The sequence below is a fragment of the Brachycentrus maculatus genome, unplaced genomic scaffold (genome assembly GCF_059751285.1).
Source record: "Brachycentrus maculatus isolate JH-2025_06_01 unplaced genomic scaffold, ASM5975128v1 h1tg000315l, whole genome shotgun sequence".
NCBI lineage: Eukaryota > Metazoa > Arthropoda > Insecta > Trichoptera > Brachycentridae > Brachycentrus > Brachycentrus maculatus.
Genome location: NW_028281064.1, coordinates 423976 through 448757, shown reverse-complemented (window position 1 = coordinate 448757; position 24782 = coordinate 423976). Strand labels below are relative to the sequence as shown.

The 24782-nt window shown below is 32.0% G+C and overlaps 1 protein-coding gene across 3 annotated transcripts in view; it reads left to right on the top strand.

Moving 5' to 3' along the window:
- Kdm3 (Lysine demethylase 3) overlaps positions 1-24782 on the top strand; it is a 329361-nt gene that overhangs the window by 113630 nt on the left and 190949 nt on the right. For all 3 annotated transcript variants that reach the window (XM_088268253.1, XM_088268256.1, XM_088268255.1), the window contains exons 5-6: positions 1022-1106; positions 7434-7522. In XM_088268253.1, the coding sequence (XP_088124379.1) occupies positions 1022-1106; positions 7434-7522 (174 nt within the window). The remainder of the gene's footprint in view (positions 1-1021; positions 1107-7433; positions 7523-24782) is intronic.

The window sequence follows — 24782 nt, the reverse complement described above, 5'->3', positions numbered from 1 at the left end:
ATTCGCCTTAATTCGGTCATTGAATTAATATTCACTTCTACGCTTTTAGTATACTGATCAAACTCCGGGATCATTAAATGTACGAGTACATTATTAGCTTTTTTACTTGAAAGTAATAGCCTTTTTTATTTGTGCTTATTTTGTTCTTTTAGGAAAATTTTAACCTTTCTAAGATAGCCCACATAAAGCTAAGATAGCCATATATTTATATATTTTTTTTAAAAACATTTAAGTAAAAACTTGTATGGATGGATAAACGCGTGAAAATTTGAAAATTTTCTTAAAACAGGTAAGCCTGTTTAGATAGAAGTTACGACAATGTAAAAATTTTCGTAACACAAAATAAAATTGATTGCAAATTTGTAGTATTAAAAAACAGTCCAGGTGAAAATATTTATAGTTTTCAAAAACGAAAAAATTTTTTCAAACAATAAATTTAAAACCAGGTCACTGACTGAAACCAGGTTACAATAGCAAAAGCTTATGCGACATCGTATTGGATCGTTTGTCACGTGTCGTCTCCCATCAAAAGTGTTATTTTTATTTTTTTAAATACACGACACTTTTAAAATATTATAAAATAAACAGAAGAACTCAAGCATTGTTTTTGGCCACTTATATTTTTGGTGCTATTTTTCCATCCGATTTTCACAACCATTGTCTTCTTCAACGATGGATACCTGCTCAATACGTATCTGAAGAAATCAAGATGTATTTCGAAACTGATTAGAAAAATAAAAGTGGTTAAGAACAAAACTTCAGTTTATAAAATATGCCACAAAGCATCAGCAAAAAAGACTTAAAGTTTTTATTTTTATTTTAAACCTTGTTTATGCAATACATTAGAATTACATGAATTTTGGTAGTTCTAAAATTCTGATGTCGCATTTCGCTAGAATGATCCTGATTGAAGATTGTTTAATTTTATATGCTACCAAATCTCGTCCGAGAAATTCTCTTTTCAGGAAATTTGATTTTTCGCTATATTTAGATAAATCTAAAAAATGTGTGTTGTTCGTAGGAGCTGACATTGACTGACGATACTGTCCTTGAAGAACATAATGAGGATCCAGCCCTTGTCCAGATGCGGCTTTTGGGAGATGGAGGTAAAATATAAAATTCACTCTTACCTAATAAAAATAATAATAATTAGGATCATTTTTATAGCGCCATTTTCGTAAAATACTACCTCAAGAGCGCTTCACTGTGATCGACTTGGGGAAAATAAATTTACAACATTTTGAGTGTGTCCAAATACTTATTCACAAATCTGGATTATCCCCATTTGTAGGAGTTATTTTTCATAATAATTTTTGACAGTTAAAGATAGATGAAGGAGAATATGGAAGTCTGGGCATTTATCATGGGTAGAATTGGTGAATGTTACACGTGTGTAAAGTGATCACTTGAACCAGTCTATGACGGTCGTAAGCTCCGTAAATGCTTATAAATAAATATGTGAATGGTGGGAGGACATATAATAAGAGACAAATGGCAAACTCACCTATTGGTATGTATAGTAATGTTGTTTACTCTATATCGCTTACTCCTTTCAACAACGTCAAATGTCAAAAATCGTCAATTTTCAGTTGTGGACGTTTTCGGAATGCATAGAAAATGTACTATATCCCACCAAAAGCGGCATATTTTTAACTTAATATTTACCCGCTACAGGGCAGAAAGTGTCGTTTTTGCATTTTGAAGAAAAGGTATTGTTTCATTAATTTTTTAAATATACTAAATATTTTTCAAATGGGGAAAAAAACCTTCAGGTTTTACCAAAAAGATAAAGACTGTTGCACAGTAAAAAGTTCAATACGTAGCTTGATATTTATTTTTAATAAATTGTATTATATTTTTAAACTTTAAAAACGTTCTCCTGTAAAATCACGTATTTTGATTTATGACGTTCATGAAAGGAGTGAGCGATATGTTAAAAATCAGTCTTTTAAAAATATGAGCCAATGTGTTTTATTCTACTATGTAAATAAAATAATTACTGCAACTCGCATATGCATAATTTTTAATAACTGATCTAGTATGTTTACCTTGAAATTAAATTATTCCTTTGCTAACGATTTTTTCCATCTATAATGATCTTAACGTACGAACCTTGGAAAAATTACTTTGGTTTATCGGTTTGAAAATATGTATATTGATCACTAAACGAATTATATGCTGTCATTATTGTTAGCAGATCCTTTATAGCTGTGTCCTTTTTAAAATTACACTTACAAGTTTATATTATCTAAATAATGGATCAGATATTTCGGAACGTCAACAGAGAGCAGTAATCTTTCTTATAAACAAACTTTTACATTTTGTATGATATAATGTATGTTTTCGTATGATATAATCACATTGTAAATAATTGTATTTTTGCCAACCAAATTTATCAGTAACCTAAATATAACATTTGGGATAATTATGGCTCTGATATGGTTTGAGTATGGTAATAAATATGTCTGTATCCTCAAGGTTACAATTATTTTTAATAACACGATCAAACCTATTGAACGCTATAAATCAAAATATGTATATATGATTTTTTTGTTTGAGTTAAATTATTTTTTATGGGAAGTTAAATTACGAGAACGCAATAGTTTATCGACCTCAATTGAAATTGAAAATTTAAATAATTGAAAAATATTAATAATCGTTGAATATTATTTAATTTCAGTTTATCGACGTTAATAAAACAATAGATTTATCAAACATGCAATAACAATAAATATTGTATAACTTTCTAAAAATGAAACGTCGTCATTATTCATAATTGAACAAAATGAGGATTTTGTGAATAAACATTGCAAAATCTCCTATCCTTTCAATCGTTAATGTCAAATATATCGTTAATATCAGCTAATTATAGCATTTATAAAACAATAGTATTTATAAAACACAAAGGAAAAACATTAAAAATTGTATTTCTTTTGAGTTTTCAAAATGAAACGTCGCCATTTTACATACATAATTGAACAAAATGTGGATTTTGTGAATGAACATTGCAAATTCTCCTATCCTTTCAATTAAATTTTAATTATGAATTCAAAGCCTTCTTCCTATGTGCTATACTCGTCTTTTATTTTTTCTGTGGAGTATAATTTTTAATTACATAAAAAAAAGGAATTACCCCTCAAAGCCTATTTCAGATGCTTGTCTGCAGGTATGATAGTAAGAATATGGAAGGTAAATGTGAAACATACATTATCAACACCCAGACCATTTGAAATTAAATCTTTCTTGAATTTATTTTGCACTTGGCGGAAATCGAACCCGCTACGCCAGTTTCGCAGCATCATTAGCAGCAGATTTAGATCAGCATTTAGTTCATATATAGCACATATCATAAAATGAAGTAAACAATAAGTACATACATAAAGGACCTTGAAACGATGTCTTGTAAATATGGCTCTTCATGAATTATCTTATAATTAAAAACAGTCTCCGTAAGATATAAACACACATAAACAGTTTTAAAGTAAAACTAGGCATCTTGTGGGTATGTTTTTTTAATTAAAAAAAATCTTAAAAAGTTTAAGCTAAAAATCAAGTCGTAATAAGTGTTGTTAAATACCAGACCGCGATAATTCCGCGGACAGTAATCCGATCGAAATATTACTCATTTTACATATTTGAAGAAAAAAACATGTCCTAGTTTTTATTTTATTATTTTGATTTATATGTAACAGTTTCTGTCGTGTATTCCAATAATTGGAATTCTAAATAGACTTTTCGAAATCTGGATGATTAAGCTCTTAAATATTAAGAGCAAATATACGACACATGTGTAAGACCGATTGCCGCATTTGGGATAGAGACCAGAGCAGACACAGCGAGAACCAAATCTTTTCTAAGAACTTCCGAAATGAGGATATTGAGATGCATAATAAACACGTTAAGAGACCGAATAAGGAACGTGGAAATTCGGAAAATGTAGTACGGAGGATATAGTCAGATGAGGAAGACAGCGACGACAACGGTTCTGGAATGCCCATGTCAATAAAATGCAAGAAAATAGACTGGCCCGAATTGCTCCTCAAGAGAACCCAGCCGGAAGTAGACCATCTGGAAGAACTCCAAAGTGATGGCGTGACAGCTGTCTATGTCACAAAAGACGGATAACGAAACAGACAGATTCGATTTCTATAAATTTCGCAACTTAGTTTAAAAAAATTGCTTTGCTAGAGGTCTTTCGGGAAGCCTAGATGCTTCTGTATCAGATCTGGGAATGCGGTAGCACAGCTTTCAATATAGATACGAGGATCTATAAGAATGAAGAAGAAGAAGAAATCGATATATATTATGAATGAGTGAGGAAAGAACGATAAAACAAATTTATGAGGCGAATGTTATTAGAAAAAAAGCAGAGGAAGACCGAGAAAAACATGGCACGATCAGGTATGCCAAATACTTGAAAGTGGTCAGGTTAGGAGTCGTAACAATCGGCGGGTATGTATCATACATCTCCTCATGGAGATGCATGAACGTGGAAGAGGCGAAGAATGTTTGCAAGGACAGAGTGGTGTGGCGCTCTATTCTCTCTGCCTACCCCTGCGGGGAAGCGGCGTGATGGTTGGTTAGTTAGTTTTTTTTTACAATGATAAATTAACCCTCCAGTCCCATCGAGTAAATGTTTTATTTAAAACAAAAAATATTGGTAAAATTTAAAAATAGCAAGTATACGGTTCATGGCAAGCATACAAAAAAATCTTTTAGTGAATGTGCTCTACTAATAATAACGTTTATAGCGAGTTTTTCAGACCCGTTATTGGGCGGTAACCGAGTTTTTTTGTAGGAAAAACAATCGGTTTTTTTCAAATGCCGAGAAAACATCTCGATTTTGTATTATATCGCCCGGTATATCACACGCTAATCATGTTCGATCTCACGATTACGCAATATAATAAAATTCTATAAAGCTATCTTCCACCAATTCATAAACCGACCGATTTATGGGTTGTAGTTATTTAAATCTTAATGGCTGTCTCGATTCGCAGTTATGATCCGATGGCATTAAGTAGAATATCCTCCTAATCTATTCATAAAGTTTTATGGTCGATATACGGCCATTTTGTTTCGAACGATTCTCAATAAAATGTTGCTATTCTTCTCTTTAAATGGCCATATTTCATTGAGGGAAATGAAGTCGACACATAAATTACTTTCTCAATGGTTCTTAGAAATGTATAACCATATTATTTGCACAGTTGAATACTTTAGAAAATAATTATGTTTATTTATATGAATTGAAACGTTGCGCCAGACGCAAAATGTTAATAATATGAACAAATATTTTTTCTTACGTGTGCCCACATATAAATTTGAACTGCGTCATAGTGTGTTCTCCGTAATGTATGCATAAGCATGATTAAATTATTTTACATGGTCTTTTTATTTACAAATTGTTTTACTTTTTTATATGTATTTTTAAAAATATTTCTGCTTTAATTATAGTACAACCCACCATTATTATATCGTTTTTATTGTTGTAATAAGGCTTTCCCGTTTGAAAAATTTAATGTAATTATTTTTCTACTTCTGCTTATTGCTATGAATGAATATCTTCTAACTAATCTCAACAGTTTAATGCTATTGACCTTGATTATATACTATACATCCACTTCTGCAATGTTGCGGTTAACGCATTCCGTGCTGGAGGTTACGGGTTCGATTTCCTGAGGGTCAAAATAAACAAACGCGATTTTTCATTCCTTATTTTTATTTGATTTATTTACTCCAATATGTATTTATTTATTTACTTATTTATCGCATATTCATTTATCACCCTGGATTGGTATCTGAAGTGAAGACCTGTTCACCTAATATCTTCACGTCAATTACCATCAAGATAACACCGCGTAGATTCGATGCAGTGCCCTATGTACCATTGCTTGTGGATGAGGCGTAAGGAGAAGATTATACCTTACGAGAAGCGAGCAATAAGTGCTAATTTCAACTAATTTTAAAATAGTGTGACAAATTCACGAAGACGAAAAGGAGATACTAATTAGCAATGTTTGAGAATATCAAGATAAAATGGTTGTATCTTTCACTGGGAGGAGTAGATTGTTCCAAAGTTTACCTCATTGCATAGAAAATATATAACTGAAGAAGGAATATAGAGAAGAGGAACTTTATACTTATTTATTTATTTTATTTATTTAAACTTCATGTCCGCCTCTGTAGTGTAATGGTCAGCACGCTCGGCTACCGTTCTGGAGGTCCCGGGTTCGATTCCCAGGGGGGGGGGTCAAATAAATATAAGTGATTTTTTCATTGTAATATTTATTCAATATTACCCTGGACTGGTACCTGAAGCGGAGGGCTGATCACCTTTCCTTCATGTGTAAACGATCAAGATAACACTGCGTTTATATGACGCAGTGCCCTATGCACCATTGGGGTGTGGATAAGGGTTTAAAAAAAAAAAACTTCATGTACAAAAAAGAAATAAGTACATTGGCGGGCTTGTTAAAAAGCAATATCTTACAACCAACCAAAAACATACTTGTGATATTGGTCAAAACGTTTGATACCATATATAGCTGTTTGCAATTGAAAGGTAGATAGTACTTGAACATTTAAAAAAATATAAATTACAAATTGATGATAATAAGGAAGGCAAAGGAAAGGGAGAGTTTAGGGAAGTTTAAGGAGGTAGAGGGAAAAACTAAGGTATGAAGTTTGATGGACAGTTAGGATTCTAATGATAGATAGTAATGTCTCAGACGTTTGTTAAAAGTTATTAGAGAGGGTGCAAATATTCTAATTCAAACCCTTATCCGCACCCCAATGGTGCATAGGGCACTGCATCATATAAACGCAGTGTTACCTTAATCCTTAACACACGAATGAAAGGTGATCAGCCCTCCGCTTCGGGTACCAGTCCAGGGTAATATTGAATTAATATTAGAGTGAAAAACACCACTTTTATTTATTAGACCCCCCTCTGGGAATCGAACCCGGGACCTCCAGAACGGTAGCCGAACGTGCTGACCATTACACTACGGAGGTGGACTAAATTCTAAAGAAGATGTTATTATCATTACATGATTTTAACTGTACTTATCTTTGCCTCTTTTTCGTCCACCTCCGTAGTGTAATGGTCAGCACGCTTGGCTACCGTTCTGGAGGTCCCGGATTCCAATCCCGAGGGGGGTAAAATAAATATAAGTGATTTGTTCACTGTCATATTTATTCAATATTACCCTGGACTGGTACCTGAAGCGGAGGGCTGATCACCTTTCTTTCATGTGTAAACGATCAAGATAACACTGCGTTTATATGACGCAGTGCCCTATGCACCATTGGGGTGCGGATAAGGGTTTTATTATATTATTATCTTTGCCTCTTGTGATAGTAAATGGTGTCTGTGTACTATCATCTAATTTTAATATTTTTTTCTGATTGATTTTATATTTTTGTTTCAGTTGTGGAATCAATAATGCGAGGGGAATCGGTCGGTATCATGCCTCGCCGATCTAGATCTGGCGCTCTACATGGGAAGAAGGGAGACCAGGTGAGTTTGAATAAAACATAAGAACACCGCTACATTATCGAAATCGACCTGACGATCGTTGTAAAGCAGTCCTTAAAGTCAGTTCCGATTACCATTGTGTCACCATAAAATATACGGCTAGACAAGCAAACACGCCAAGCGTCAAATCACTAATTACGAATATGATTTTGTATAATGAAAAAAAATATTTAAAAAACTCATGTTTGTCCGCCTCCGTAGTGTAATGGTCAGCACGCTCGGCTACCGTTCTGGAGGACCCGGGTTCGATTCCCAGGGGGGGTAAGAATAAATATGAGTAATTTTTTCACTGTAATATTTATTCAATATTACCCTGGACTGGTACTTGAAGCGGAGGGCTGATCACCTTTCCTTCATGTGTAAACGATCAAGATAACACTGCGTTTATATGACGCAGTGCCCTATGCACCATTGGGGTGCAGATAAGGGTTTTATTATTTATTTATAATGAAAAAGAAAAAAATATTATTAAAAAGGGTAGTTAAATTATGTTTTTTTTTATTTAAAAAAAATTATCCACACAAACGCCCAGAGGGCTTTTAGAAGTAAAAAAATCAAGTTACAAAAAAATTAAGAGTTGTACGTATAAGATAAGAACATTCAGATGCATAAAATAACAAGATAGTACGATCTACATTACAAACATTACATAAATAGTCTATTCTTACATTTTTTGGGGGTACTCTAAATTGTATTAAGTTTTTAGAATTAATTATTTTGTATAGAATTATAAGGTCATTAATAGTTCTTCTTTCTGAGAGTGAATTAATTTTTAATATTTTGTTATGACAATATGCAATCCATTGCATAATGATTAAGATTCGTTAGCCGTTCAATTATCTACCGCACATTACGAGTCACAATTTATAATTTGTATTATTAGTGTGAAATTTCGTATTATTTTTTTCATTTTTATTTTTACAATGTGGTACCAAACTTTTGAGATTTTATATATTTGTTCAATTAACGTTTAAATACGGTTAAATAGAAGCAGATTTACGGTTAAATAGAAGCAGATCTACAAAGATTCATTATTAACTTTTTTAATTTTAATCAATATTTTTAATAAATCCACTCTTCTTTAAATTTTTACAGAAAATATTATAATTATTGCAATGGGAATTAATTAACCGAATTTACTTAAAAAGGTTGATGTGAAGGCGGGTTATAAATATTATATTTATATTTGTTCTTAGTCATATTATACACTCTCATAACGAAGAAATGTCGTTCATTCACGGCTTTTGTCTTCTTTACCTTTTAAGAGATCATTATATAAAAGATATTTGACTTATTTTTTTCACCTCTTGTACTACTTATTACATTATATCTGTAACAGTTGCTCTAACATGCTCTTTGTCTATAGTAAAATGGTACCATAATAATACAACAAATATTATTTTACCAGTGTCATCTCGCGCAGACAAGAGAAAATTATGGAATAGATTATCATAATGAGGCCTTCGCCTACTCCTGGCTATTGTGATATGAGATCAAAAACAAAATCAGAGGCCTTCGCATTGTCATTGAGACGTCGACTTTGTCATATTCGATCTCGCGTTGTTTGTGTGCGAACTTGAGCTACCCGGCTGACACATCATATCACTGGAAATCTGATATTTCCCAAGACCCGCTCGCTGTGGAAGCACCGGCATTATTTACAGGCAAATACCGGGCTGCAGCCTCGTGTTATTATCAAATCCGCCTATCCGATGCGATGTCACGGCTTGGAATAATCCGAGATTGAAAGCTCAGGCCACAACGGCAATATCTCCACTTTTTGTATTTGATCAAATAGACACTTGAAGTAAAACACAAGCATATTTTCAAAAACACATTTCATTAAAAAAAACGATTCTGCATCATTTTCAAACACCGTTTGAAAATGATGCAGAATGCAGCGAAACACGTGTCACAGTAGATTTTCAGATAAAGTGGTATATTATACTAAGTAAAACTCATATTAAAAATGGATTTTACCACAAAGTGACTGTCGAATCAATTAGTGAAATTAAAAATAATAAAAATTGCCACCAGTCAAAATTGATCACCTTTGTTTAGAGAATATATGTATATCCCTTTACTTATATCGCTATTCTAGGTTAATGAAGTAATTAAACGCAATAATTGACGTAAGAGAGGATAATAGTCTTTGAAATTAAGCTGTATTGCTATTGAAGGATCCTAGAACAATTTTTACTTGAAATTAAAAAATATGCAGTACCGTATTCTTTTCTCAAAATATGAGTTTAAATTCTTGAGAATCTCTTCTTCGGGGTTAGCAATCTGTATGATGATTGGTTCGCTTCTTTCGTGGTCAGTCTCCACCCGTCTCTCTCCTGCGCTCGTCTCTTTAACTCGGCGTATCCGCCACAACACATATCGGAGATAATTTGGTCCATGTAGGTTAAGCGGTCGTGCTCTGTAGTTTGTGCCTTCGCACATGCCTACACTCCCCAGTCCTGCTTAGTACCTCGTTATTTCTTACATGTTTCTACCAATGAATCCCCAACATGCGTCTGTAGCACCACATCTCAAACACCTCCAGCCGCCCCCGTTCTGCCTGCCCGATAGTCCACGTTTCACTTCCATACAGCAGTATGCTCCAGACTAGGGTATGAATTAATCTTGATATTAAATTTAAAATTATTATCATGATATCTGGTGTAGTGGGGTTTAATATTTAGTTCAAGCTTCGTTAGGTTAATGCTTAATATACCAAGAAATTATCTAACGATGTCGTGAAATTTAAATTGAAAGCATCGTTTGCTGGCAAGAATGTCGTTAATCCCGGATTCGTATACGAATATAATTTTGATAATGCTGATTTTTCTTAATATAATTTATATTTAATGCATTTACTTTATGGTTAGTCATTTTAACTTTTATGTTCTTTAACAAAAATGTGAGTAATATTAGTATACAACCACTCACCGAGATTTTTATGTCTACCGGTTTCGAGACGTACCCGTCTCTTCGTCAGGACAATCACTACCACAGCATTCAAACAATACTACCCGTCACACCATAGCACTATTTACACACTTAAAACTACACAAAATGTTTGCCACACGCGATTTTGATCAATATTTTGTGTAGTTTTAAGTATGTGAATAGTGCTATGGTAGTGACGGTTAGTATTTTTTTAATACTGTGGTATTGATTGTCCTGACGAAGAGACGGTTACGTCTCGAAACCGGTACCGTAGAACGGGGCTACTTGAACTTTGATGTGTTACTTGAGCCCAGTACAAAAAAATATTTAGGTCTGTATTTGGTCTACAAAAATGAACTTATCGACATAATTCATTGTTTCCCTGACAGGTGACACTTATACGTTCATTATTGTAGACCAAATACAGATTTAAATATCTTTTTTGTAATGGGCTCAAGTAACACATCAAAGTTCTACGGTAGACATCAAAATCTCGGTGAGTGGTTGTATACTTATATTATTAACATTTTGTAAAAAAAATATAAAAGTAATGCTGATTCTGTTGATTTTTACATTCCACTCGTCAATATTGGTGTTTTTATTTATTTTTTCTATCACAAATTGCAGCAAAGCTATTTCGTAATTCGACCCTCGACAGAGTCGTTGACCTAGGCAACGTGACGATTTGTTACGCGATATTTTCTATCTGAACTAGTTCACCTTCGTCATTTTATTCTCCGGCGTGGAAAACGGTTCTAATTTCGACATTACCTCTTACAAGACAGACACGAATTACTGTCGCGTAAAAACCGCATCCAATCGTGTATCTTGATCTGAGCGGGCATAACGATTGATTAATTTTACCGAAAAAAGCGAAATGGCAAAACGAAATTGCGCTTTTAAAACGACGATTTTAGGAATGAGGTCCTCGAAAATGGGATAGTGGATAGATTGTAATAACGAAAAGGATATAACAGCACTCTAGAGAATGAATTGAATCGAGACGAGGGCGAATGGGAGATAAAACTAGAAGAAATCGTTTTAAATGCTCGTATAATTTATCTGAAACTACCCCTAGTGTGCCAATATTAAAATTCATTTTCAAAGATTCTTTATGCATTTTTACTTACCAACCGCCTTCCCTGTTCAATTAGTTTAACCTTTATGTATTTGTATACATACGTTTTATTTCATTTCAAAAAATCTCATTTAAAAAACTGGACGTATCATGATCATCTTGTTAAATTACCATAATTATAAATTAGCGTAGGTACTGGTTACTAGTTATTATGTTTTAGACAGGTTTTATTTTAAATATCGACTTCATTAATAATTTCTGTTTTACTAACATTATGTAAACTAAGTTACTACTTATAAGAAGATAAACAAGTTATAATTGTTTCTAAATTTATTACAAAAGTTTCAAAGAATTTAAATATCAAAAATGTTTCTGGTATAAAAAGTTTTAAATTTGTACGTGGCCTCGAGAGGCTTTATGACTGAAAGCGGTAGCTGGAGATTAATGCTATTCATTTAGAATTTTATAACGAAGAGTAAGAATAATTATGTTTCCATATGAAATTGTATCGTGAGCAAAGAGGAAACATAATATGGGCTTCTTTTTATAGTCTTGCATCAACAGCAAAAAACGTGTTGGAAGTAATTACACCAGTTTTTGATGAGAGGATCCTGAAACGAGGCAGTTGGCTATACTATACACATAATATAATACTCGCCAGATAATTCAGCACCAATCCTATTGCGTTGTCTAAAATAGCTTTCCCATAAACGCTGGTTTGTCCAACTTAAGTTAATTTTCAACCATTGGATATGGCTTAGAAATTACTCGATATTATCTCTGGCTCCAGTTTAACTACGTTTTGAACAAACAGAGTCAAGCCTTCTCAATTTACTATAGGTAGGCCAAAACGTGACAAGAATTCTCAACTGTATGATATACATACTGCCTCGGGCTACCTATCTTACAAATCCGTTTATATGATGCATACATAATACAGGTAACTAGCGTGTCTCACATAATCCAAGTTCGATCTTATTTTTAATCTCAGTATTTATTAGCTATCCGTTAGGAATATTAACCACGGTTCGTGTTATTCTTTTTTTGGTATATCGTTTTAATTTATGTACAATATTAATGTGTTGAATCATTGTACGTATTCTTATTGGGTTTTCCCTTTAAACTTTGAAATCAGATGCTTATTTTCCCCCTTTTAAGAGCCGTAGCCAATTTGCACATGATATATCGCTCACTCCTTTCAAGAACGTCATAAATAAAAAAAACTTGATTTTTCAGGAAAACGTTTTAAAGTTTAAAAATAGAATAAAATGTATTAAAAATAAATATCAAGCCACTTACTGAACTTTTTACTGTGCAATAGATCTTTTTAAGTAAAACCTGAAGGGTTTTTTCTCCATTTGAAAAATATTTAGTTTATCTAAAAAAAAAATTAAACAATACCTTTTCTTCAAAATGCATAAACAACACTTTCTGCCCTGTAGAGGGTAAATATTAAGTGAAAAATGTGCCTCTTTTGCTGGGATTTAGTACATTTTCTGGGCATTCTGAAAACATGCCCAACTGAAAATTGACGATTTTTGATTTATGACGTTCATGAAAGGAGTGAGCGATATATGTAATACATTTATACTTTGTGATAAAATAATATGAAAAAATAATATGTTTTCTCTTTTTAAGAATATTATTGGTTCGAAAAGTAATTATCTAAACAATAATGAACATATGTATAAAAGACAAGGAATTATGCATTGGCCTGATATATCGTAATTATTATTGCTTTTATTTAGTGGTATTCTATGATCCAAGAATTCAGTAAATAAATCCGATACTTTTACAAGACTCAATTACTTTATTATTTATTCTTTTACTATCCTCAGAACGTTTACTTTCCTCGATTCTTTAACATCACCATACAGATAATTTTTTTCCATTTTTTCCTTGCGGTTTTTTGCTGTTGAAAACGTATTCACACTAACTTTTCGTTTTGAACATGTACTGCTCACAACTACATCATCTTACATCTTGTGTAATTTATAATTTGTTTTTTTTTTTTTTAATATATACGCCTTAAATGTTTGTTTGTAATGTATATATTAATTATTGAATAAATTGAATTGAATTGAATTGAATTGAATTGAAATCAGTTTACATATTCTGTTTTCTAAATAATGCAATCATTGCTGTGTGATGCGCACTTAAGCTAAGTGTTGTTCAAACAGTGAAATGTTTTATTTTATTACTTTTATTTTAATATGTTGGCTTTTCTAATTGTCAACATTTTATTTATATTCCAATACCAGCACGTGTGAATCATTATTTGTTTGTTTGCATAGGTGTGTTATACGTACCTGAAGACTACCATATCCATTCAGAAATATAATGTTATTTTTCCTAAGCAGTAAGAAGAAAAAATCCTATAAAATGGGAACTTTATTTCACTTGACACATTCAATATAATGTCTAGCAGACAAAAACTCTACCATCCTCTTCATTACATATCGCTCACTCCTTTCAACAACGTCGTATATAAAAAAGTTGATTTTTCAGGAGATCCTTTTTAAAAGATCCTTTGAGAATATAATAAAATGTATTGAAAATAAATATCAAGACACTTTTTGAACTTTTTACTATGCAACAGATCTTTTTAGGTAAATCTTGAAGGTTTTTTTTCTATTTGAAAATTATTAGTATATTTAAAAAAAATAATGAAACAATACATTTTCTTCAAAATGCAAAAACAACACTTTCTGCCCTGTAGCGGGTAAATATTATGTTAAAAATACGCCGCTTTTTCTGGGATTTTCTGGGCATTCCGAAAACATGCACAACTGAAAATTGACGATTTTTGATGTATGACGTTGTTGAAAGGAGTGAGCGATATATACATACTATTGTTTTATATATGCATCGTTACGGCTTAGGGTAAAGGGAGAAGTATATGCTTATTTTATAAGCATATGCATATATATTTTGTAAAAGCTTTATACTGTAAATTTTTATTGTATCTATTGTATGTAATGTATATAATCTAATAATAAAAAACAAATAATAATAAATAATAAAAAATTGTATTAACATGTAAGTGTTTCGGCTCAACACAGGCCATGCCGAAAGAGCCGTAATACATATAGTAAAAAAATATATATCTATGAAATAAATATAAAAATTGAATGAATAATAATGCTCATAAGAATGAATGTTTTGTTTAATCAATTTTCTAATCGGCATAACTTTTAATAACAACTAAGTGGGTGGTTATTCGTTATCAAATTGTGTGAATCGTGCAAAATGGCGCTCGGCGTGTAATCCGTCTCGAAACCTGGCTTCGGCGGGCCGGTTTCGTTAATAAATAGCTACAGTTCTGTAGCTCTGACCGCACTCTTCCTCACACATTCACTGCGGGAGCATCGCCTCCCATCTCCCTCCCTCTCTCCCACACACACACACACACAGACACTCGCCCACACTCTCACCACCACAGCGGATAATAGTCTCCCCTACCAGCCGTGACCGCTTGAATATCTTGTTTTGATAGTTCCCTATCCTCTATTTCTCTTTGTTACGTCTTCTCCGCATTTATAACTGGCGCACAGTGATGGAATATCGGGTTAGATTTCGTAAATATTCTAATAAAATTGAAATTCGGTTATTTTTATGACATCTTTTTAAAATCAAAGTCATTTGTTTTTTTTTATTAATTTATTTTTATTACTAATTTATTTATTTATTATCCGCCTCCGTAGTGTAATGGTCAGCACGCTCGGCTACAGCTCTGGAGGTCCCGGGTTCAATTCCCAGGGGTGTCAAATAAATAAAAGGGATTTTTTCACTCTAATATTTATTCCATATTACCCTAGACTGATACCTGAAGCAGAGGGCTGATCACCTTTCCTTCGTGTGTTAACGATCAAGATAACACTGTGTTTGTATGATCTAGTGCCCTATGCACCATTGGGGTGCGGATAAGGGTTTTAAAAAATATATATTTATACCAAACCTTGATAAAACAAACACAGACGCTGATGTGTCAAGGCCTCATATGGCGTATACATTATATAACATGTATGTTATTATTCTTGTACCGTAATTTATAAATTCAATCGATTAATGTTTTTTTTATTATTATTTATTTACTCTATGATCTATAAATACTTTGGCTTATACAAATGATTATTATTACAACATTTTGAGTGTGTCCAAATACTTGTTCACAAAATCTGGATTACCTACAATTACAGGAGTTATTATTTTTTGACATCTCATCAAAGATGAAGAAGAATATGGAAGTCTGGGCATTTACGGGGCTGACGACCGTCATAGGCTGGTTTAAGTGATCACTTTACACACGTGTAACATTCACCAATTCTACCCATTATTGACAACCACACTACTCAAATTCTTGGAAGTTCTATATATATGAACCAATTTAGAAACTTTGTTCTTGAATCACTAGAACTTCACTAGAGACATCTATTGGTGAGATGTAAAGAAGCTTTTATACTAAGCAGAAAATCTTATATTAGTATGTGAGATCCGAATCCTGGATTATAATCACACACATGAGAAACGCCAGAAAATACCATTTTCATTTTTGTTATTAAGCTTATAATTTGACCAGATAATTTATTTACAACATTTTGAGTGTGTCCAAATACTTGTTCACAAAATCTGGATTATCTCCAATTACAGGAGTTATTTTCATATTATTTTTTGACATCTCATCAAAGATGAAGAAGAATATGGAAGTCTGGGCATTTACGGGGCTGACGACCGTCATAAGCTGTGATCACTTTGAACACGTGTAACATTCACCAATTCTACTCATTATTGACAACCACACTTGAGTCACTGATCACTTAAACCAGCCTATGACGGTCGTCAGCCCCGTAAATGCCCACACTTCCATATTCTTCTTCATCTTTGATGAGATGTCAAAAAATTATATGATTATTATTACAGTGGATCAAGAAAAGTATGAAAACATTTATTTCATGTATTAAAATAGTCCGTCTTTTCTTACAACGTTTCAATAGTGAGGGATGATCAAGGATTACAAACATTTAAACCAAATAATATGCTCAATTTTTTTGAAAATGTTCTTGCTTCAGCTCGATATACATATTTTGACTAGTTATTTCATTTTTATATGTCGGAGTCATGAATCTGTAAAGAATGTTTTTTTGTTAAAATTGGAAAGAACTATCTTTTTATTGTAACTGCAGACAGTTGGTAGAATTCCATATTGAATTGTTGCGAGTGAGATAATGAGAGTGTTTGATAATTTCTTAATAAGACGAAACGCGTGTATTAACATATACATAAATAGATGTAGAATTCAATCCAATAAACCTTAAGTTTGGATGTATTACCCAACAAGAACTATCTATTTTTTTAATGTGCAGATTTAAATTTTCCATCACTGTGTTGTTGTTCACAATACACCGGAGTCACGATTGATAAAACGTAGTACAAAGGAAGCAATTAACCCTCTTACGATTATTTAAAGGCCAGTTAAACAATGCACTTTTTTACCTAAATCGTGTAAGTCAGCAATGCACTTTTTCATCCTACTGAAGAGTCGTGGTAGTATCACGCAACACACCAACACACTTTCCTCTCAAACACATATAAACGAAAAACTCTCGTCTGAGGTTGAATGTTGAACTTTTTAATTAATTCCGTTACTTTTTTAACAGTCTGCGACCGTTGCTATTGCTTAGCTTCAGATACTGTGCTCCGACGGCTAACACAAAGATGGGCTCGGAGAAAGTAACTCGAGTTCGGACGGTCCGTTTACTTTGTTGGAGAACTTCGCTGAGAGTTTGGAAACTTGGGTGAAATTTCTTTACAGTCAATGAATACAATTATACCGAGTAGATATTGCCTTATCTAATTCGACGTGATGGTTTTTAATAAAAGCCCTGTTTAACCGAATTTCCTCAAGTTCCTCCAAAACATTTGATTAAGATTGTTTTATATATTCATATACCGCTCACTCCTTTCAACAACGTCATATATTAAAAAACTAGCTTTTTCAGGAGATCGTTTTTAAAGTTTAAAAATAAAATAAAATGCATTAAAAATAAATATCAAACCGCTTATTGAACTTTTTACTGTGCAAGAGATTTTTTAGGTAAAACCTCAAGGTTTTTGCTCCATTTGAAAAATATTTAGTATATTTAAAAAAATAATTAAACAATATCTTTTCTTCAAAATGAAAAAACAACACCTTTTGCCCTATAGCGGGTAAATATAAAGTTAATAATATGCCGCTTTTGCTGGGATATAGTACATTTTCTAGGCATTCCGAAATGCAAAACTGAAAATTAATGATGTGACGTTGTTGAAAGGAGTGAGCGATATGTAATAACGGAATCTCTATTCCCGTGAATCATTATTGACCTCCAGGTTTATAATCGTTTTGAATCGATCATTTAATATTCAGTCGAGAAGCATTAGGGTGTTTATTAAATAACTCATTATACTTATTATAACTGAAACATGTTTTAACATCTCTCTTCCTATTGAAATAAACATTATCGATTTTTTTAAACGATTATGAATTTCAATTGAACCACGAATGTATGTTATATATTAAATGTTAAAATCAAACACTGATTTTTTTTGGTCTACTAATTTGTATTTTATTGTTTAACAAAAACACATAATTCATTTTATGACAATTGTTTCGCCTAGTTATGGCATTTTCAAACGAATGTTTGTCGTAGGTCCTGTTAATGTCCAGACTTCCATATTCTTCTTAGTGTATGTTGAAATTTTAATATAAATAACTCCTAAAGTGGACAGACCCGGATTTGTGAACATTTGGACACATTCAAAATATTGTGATTTTAATTTCATTAATTGTTTCGGCATTTACTTTGTGGTAGTATCTATCCATTTTTAGATTGTGTTTTTCCCTAAATTTACAGTAAAAGGATAAAAACCCTTTTAATGTATTTAATGTAATGTAATGATATAATGTAAAGGAGACTGTTATATTACCATACCACAAATTTTCAATGCTTTCAATATAATTTTAATATTTAACAAACGTTTTTTCCCCTTGAAGATTGCAATAAAATGTATATGATTATGTTTCAAGTAATAATTAAATTGATAGCAAAGGGAAAAAAATTAAACTTCCGATTCTCAACAATGTTTAAGTAACTTTTCACTCTTTTTTTAAAGATAATTTTCTAAAGGATGAAAATTCTCTAAGCAACCTTAGAGAGTTTGTAGTTTTCCATTGTCTTTCTATGCACAGAATAGAACTCTATATCAGTAATTATTTGATGGCGATTACATGATATTTGACAATTTACAGTATTCATTATTATTGTTATTTAGCCAATAATGACGTAGGCGGGAATCGTTACATCACTTGCGCAAACGTTTATGCTCATGACTGTAGATCTGGATTGTCATCTGCGGCATCTCCCGTTTGGATTACTGTCAAAATCAATAACGTCCCTCGACAATGCTCTCGTATATTGTTTGCACGTGTATTACGTTCTCACATTCTGCTAATCCTAATCTCCATTTTCTGCTTCGGGGATCAGGAGAGTAGAGTAGAGTGGAGACTGCAGACCGCCACCGCTCTGAGGGCGACATGTGTTACTTCACAATAATAACGAGATATCTTTGTTTGAAGAATTTCTCGTTTGCCGTAATTTAGTAACGGAGGGCGGTGCGCAATGATACAAGGGGTTGTTTAATGTTTAGTAATAAGCTATTACTACGTTTTTCTTTTATGTATCATCGCGGATATAACGACAAAATTCATTAATTCAAACCCTTATCCGCACCTCTATGGTGCATAGGGCACTGCATCATACAAACGCAGTGTTATCTTGATAGTTAACATATGAAGGAAAGGTGATCAGCCCTCCGCTTCAGGGTAATATGGAATAAATATAAGAGTGTAAAAAGCACTTTTATTTCCTTGACCCCCTGGGAATCGAACCCGGGACCTCCAGAACGGTAGCCGAGCGTGCTGACCATTACACTACTGAGGCGGAGCATATGAATAGCGATCAATATAACGCTACCGTACATAATATTATGATACGTGGAGCTTTATAAATTACAAAGATGCACAGTCTGTTGGTCGGTTAGAAAGCGTATATTGTAGGAGTAAGTTAGTAGGTACGAGTAGTGGAAGCGCGCGTACTAAAGCTATAACGGTAGCCTCGTGACTCAGCCGAGTTCCCTGCGAGAGGTCATTGCTATGTATCGAAATGTCTCCTCCCTCCGCTTGATTACTTTCTTTATTACTTATACAGTACTTTATGAAGAATACAAACCACTTATTTTATTCATTTATTCATTGGAAAACCAACAGAATATTTAACAAAAATAACATAATATAATATAAAAAATAACACTTAAGTAATCTTAAAATTAAAATAAACTGTCACTGTCACTACTAAATAAAAAGACTATGGGTTTACTCAAGTACCAATATTTCTTCTTCAAACCCTTATCCGCACCCCGCATGGTGCATAGGACACTGCATCATATAAACGCAGTTTTATCTTGATCGTTAACATATAAAGGAAAGGTCCAGGGTAGTATTGAATAAATGTTAGAGTGAAAAAATCACTTATATTTATTTGACACCCACCTGGGAATCGAACCCTCTCCAGAACGGTAGCCGAGCGTTTGACCATTACACTACGGAGGCGAAACCAATATTTACTTTATATATATATTATACCATTATGAAATATAACTATCGTTAAATTTGTTGCCTTTTTGCAGTTGCCATTATTTATATTACGTTGTATATTTTTTACATTATTTATTGACATTTCAATATTGATGTAAAAGAATATGGATTAACGACCATCATAGACTTGGTTAAGTGATAACTTTACACACGTGTCACATTCACCAATTCTACCCATTATTGACAACCACAGTATTCAACATTTTAAAACTTCTAGATATTGATTAAATTCCTAATAACTCCTTACTGAAGATAATCCAGATTTGTGAACAAGTATTTGGACAAGTGTTGACGAATGATAAGGAGAATTTTAAGTATTTAGACACCCAAAATGTCTTAAATATACAGTATGTTTTATATTAAATTCATAGAAAATATTAAAAATCAGTACGTGAATCTACTTTTCTTATTTTTATTTTTTATTTTTAAAATTTCATAATGATTTCAGAAAAAAAACAGCATAATCTGCTTTTATGTTCAAAATATATTACGATTTGAATGTATGTATATCGTTGAAGCATTTTACATTTCTTCCTTCAAGCTTTTCAGAAAATTCCAGTTTGTAGCGTAAAACGTAGGTTTTAATAGAAAATCGCACTTAAGTTTTACGAGGAAAATACTAGGTGGAATCGTTGTAAGAAATATGATATATTTAAACCTGTTTTTAATGTACAAAATTAATACAGTTCAAGGACTACTTAATGAACGTACTTTTTCCCGGAAATTACTTACCCCGACTTTTCGGAAATTATTAATTTCTTGAAATTACAAATTTCTGGAAATTATCGTAATATGAATACCTTTTTATTTATCCGTTTATATATTGTTATGGTTATTTATAAAACGTGGATTAATGAAAAACGCGATTTTTTACATGTAAAAGATTCGTTTTTATAACTAGACGTAAATTCTCATTTCGTTTTGTTGGGAAATAAAGTTATTTCGAAAGTAATTTAAGTGTACTTTATTATAAGTTATAACATTTTACCTTTTTTCATTGTAGTAACCTTTTAACTAGGATATTATCTAATATATTTTTATACATTTACACTGTTTTGTTACATTTTTTGACAAAACTTAATTTTATATGAAATATTCTTTGATTTTTGTAAAATTCGTGTTTATACACACTCACACACATATGCACATATATATATATATATATATATATATATATATATATATATATATATATATATATATATATATATATATATATATATATATATATATATATTATATATATATATATATATATATATATATATATATATATATATATATATATATATATATATATATATATATATATATATATATATATTTATTTATACATATGTTTATACTGTTGAATACACTCTATACCAGCATTCTGGATTCTTATGTTCGCAACCTGAAGAAGTTGAAGATGCGAAAACTCATTAATGTGCCAAAAATGTAAAAAGTGTTTTTTTTAGAAGATTGTTTGCAAAGATAGATTGGTGTGGCGTTCTATTATTTCTGTATAATCCTGTGGCGAAGCGGCGTGATTGCAAGTTAGTTAATTATTTTAATTAATGAAAGATATGTTACATCTTAATATCAGCCTTAAAATATTGCCCTGATAATAGTCATCGCAATATGGAGGCGAAAACTTCGAAAAACAGGAGTTTCGTCATACAACGGCACAATAACCCAGAAAAAAAACAATCATAACATGCAGGGAAGAAACTCAGTTAACGTCTACTGACGCCATCTCATATTTTATAAAAATTCATAGTGTTAGTACAAGCTGCGAGCGGCCAGTGATTTGGGTCAATCCTTTCGGGATATCATTTCGCACGAAACATCTAACGTAAGACATAAGCCACAAATGCTCAAATACTGAAATACCGAATACCTATAAGCTGAGCCGTATTTATCAACCTATACACACTTGTACTTGGATGTATTATGTTATGATACGTGGGTAATAATGCCATAATACCGCTGTGGATCCGTTTCTATTCTTGGAATAGCGAATAAGGCTGCCTTTAGTTCTGTTTTGGGTAAGTATTAGATTAATGCCTGCATTTGTGATGATGTTCTCAAAATCAGTTATTTACTCCATTTTCCTACGATTATACAAACCAAACAAGCTTATTGATTAGTCGACCTTATTTTGTACTCGCATTATACGCATTAACGTTAGAAATTAACACACTAAGGACGAGAAAAGTATTTATACCTGTTCAGTCCATTAATGCTTAAGGACTGGGAGGGTAATTTTACCTTCTGCGCCGTTCTCATTTCAAAGTCAGAAAAGAGGGAATTATTAAGTGATTTATATGACTATTATATTTATATGAATACCAATATCATTGTTGAAGTCTTAAATATATTTACACAATTATCGAATCCCGTCGCCAGAGCTCCGCAAGCGTAAAAAACACCTGTCATTAGTGTGTTAATAGTATTATATGTATACACTTCAAATACATTATAAATATATATATATATATATATATATTTATATATATATATATATATATATATATATATATATATATATATATATATATATATATATATATATATATATATATATATATATATATATATATATATATATATATATATATATATAAATATTCAAAGTCTATATGGTGACAACTTGTATTACGTCAAGTTTTGATGTCACAGCCAAATATTGTTTGTATGGACCACATACGTTGAAACCGTAATAGTGGTTGGTATCTAGACATGCTTTAGTCTAAGGGGTTAAAAAAATATATTGATAATTATGGAGTAGCAGTGGAAATATATTAGCTTATTAATATTGAATACGATAGCATTATATGTTTATACATATTTTTACATAAATAATAAGAAAAACTTTATTCAATATCAGAATTAAAAATATCCATAACTAAAAAATCTGACGTGCTACATTTTTTTTGCTTTCGTTTTTTAATTCAGCAATGCTAAGTGCATGATCAGGTATTTTCATGCAAGTTACAAAATAAAAGTTGTAAATTGTCAACCAGTGTAATTGACATATTGAGGAATTTGGATATTTTACTTCTAATTACCAGGTAAACATAAGCAAAGCAAGCCTCTACATAAATTGTCTTCATTCCTCATATCTGTGCGCTCTCTACATAGACTAATTATTTACTCTTCAAAATTCAATCCATCAAACTCCCACATTTCTGAATCGCTAATGTCTGTTGCTTGTTCTCGTACAATAGCAAATCTTCATTCTATCATTTATGCGCCTAGTTGCTTTCTCCCTAAAAATAACCCCAATCAAACATATGTTATACTGAATATCATTTCCTTAAGGCCCGGTATTCGTTAAGTCGCAACTTAATTTTCTCTAAATCCAGGTAACATTTTTCGTAATTGTTTTTTTTCGTTAAAACACCGTTTCTGTGTGTGTCCAAATATATGTTTACAAATCTGGATTTGCAAATCTTGGAATTATCTCCAATTATAAGAGTTATTTTCGTACATTATTTCTTCGAAATAATTATGGTTTTGAAAATATTAGAGTTTTAAAAAGTAAGGAGTTAAAAAATCCATATACGTATATAATAAAAAACAAACACAAAAAAATTCAACATACATTTTTTTTAAATCGGACGTGAACATACGTGTGACTTCTTCGCTTGTCTCAGGTGGAATGAATTCTGTGTTTGCGAATATCCTCTTGTCTGTATCAAGTAAATTCATGTACACACCATATACATAAAGCGTTGTGTTTTTTTTTTTTTAAATATTTTAACATGAACTTTTTACATTTATTCAAATAAATTATAAACATTTTTATTGCACATACCCACCAAGCCAGCTACCTTGTGCGTCTTTTCTTAACACAATTATTTGCCACGATAAATCGTGGCAAATAATTGTGATAAGAAAAGAGCCTTCCTTTATATCGCGATATAAAGGAAGGCTTTCGAAAACATCGACAGATCATTGAATGTTTATTATGATCCTTACATCCATTCAGTTTGAATCCTTATTGCCTATATCTCCGAGTTCCGTTTTGACCGTTTAGTTTTGAGACTTATGCCTTGTGTTTTTGATCTACCGACCTGCCCACACTACACAGCTCTTCGTAGTATCCATTATAGCAAACAATAATGAAATCATCGTCTACCCACGCCTGTCACTGGTTTAGCTTTCACGACTGTTACTTGGGTATCCACAAACCACTAAATCCAGTCTAATTCTGGTAAATTACTATCTAAAATCTAAACTCGCGCGTGGAAGACCTTCATCGCTTATGAAAATAAACATAACCTTATCTTAGTCATAAGAAAACTTTGTTATTTTCCATTTTATGACGTAAAAAATAACACTGTCGTAAAATCATATAAAAGTATATATCTAATCATATGATCTGTATTTTTTATATTAAAAGTATTGTTAACTTTGTGATAAGGTAATATAACACTCTCCTTGTCATTCATTGTTCACTTCGTGTAATACCACTTAAAAACAGTTATTCATTAATTACCGTTTTCGGAATAACCATTGAACCATCAGGTTAAATATATACTTGACATGTAGAT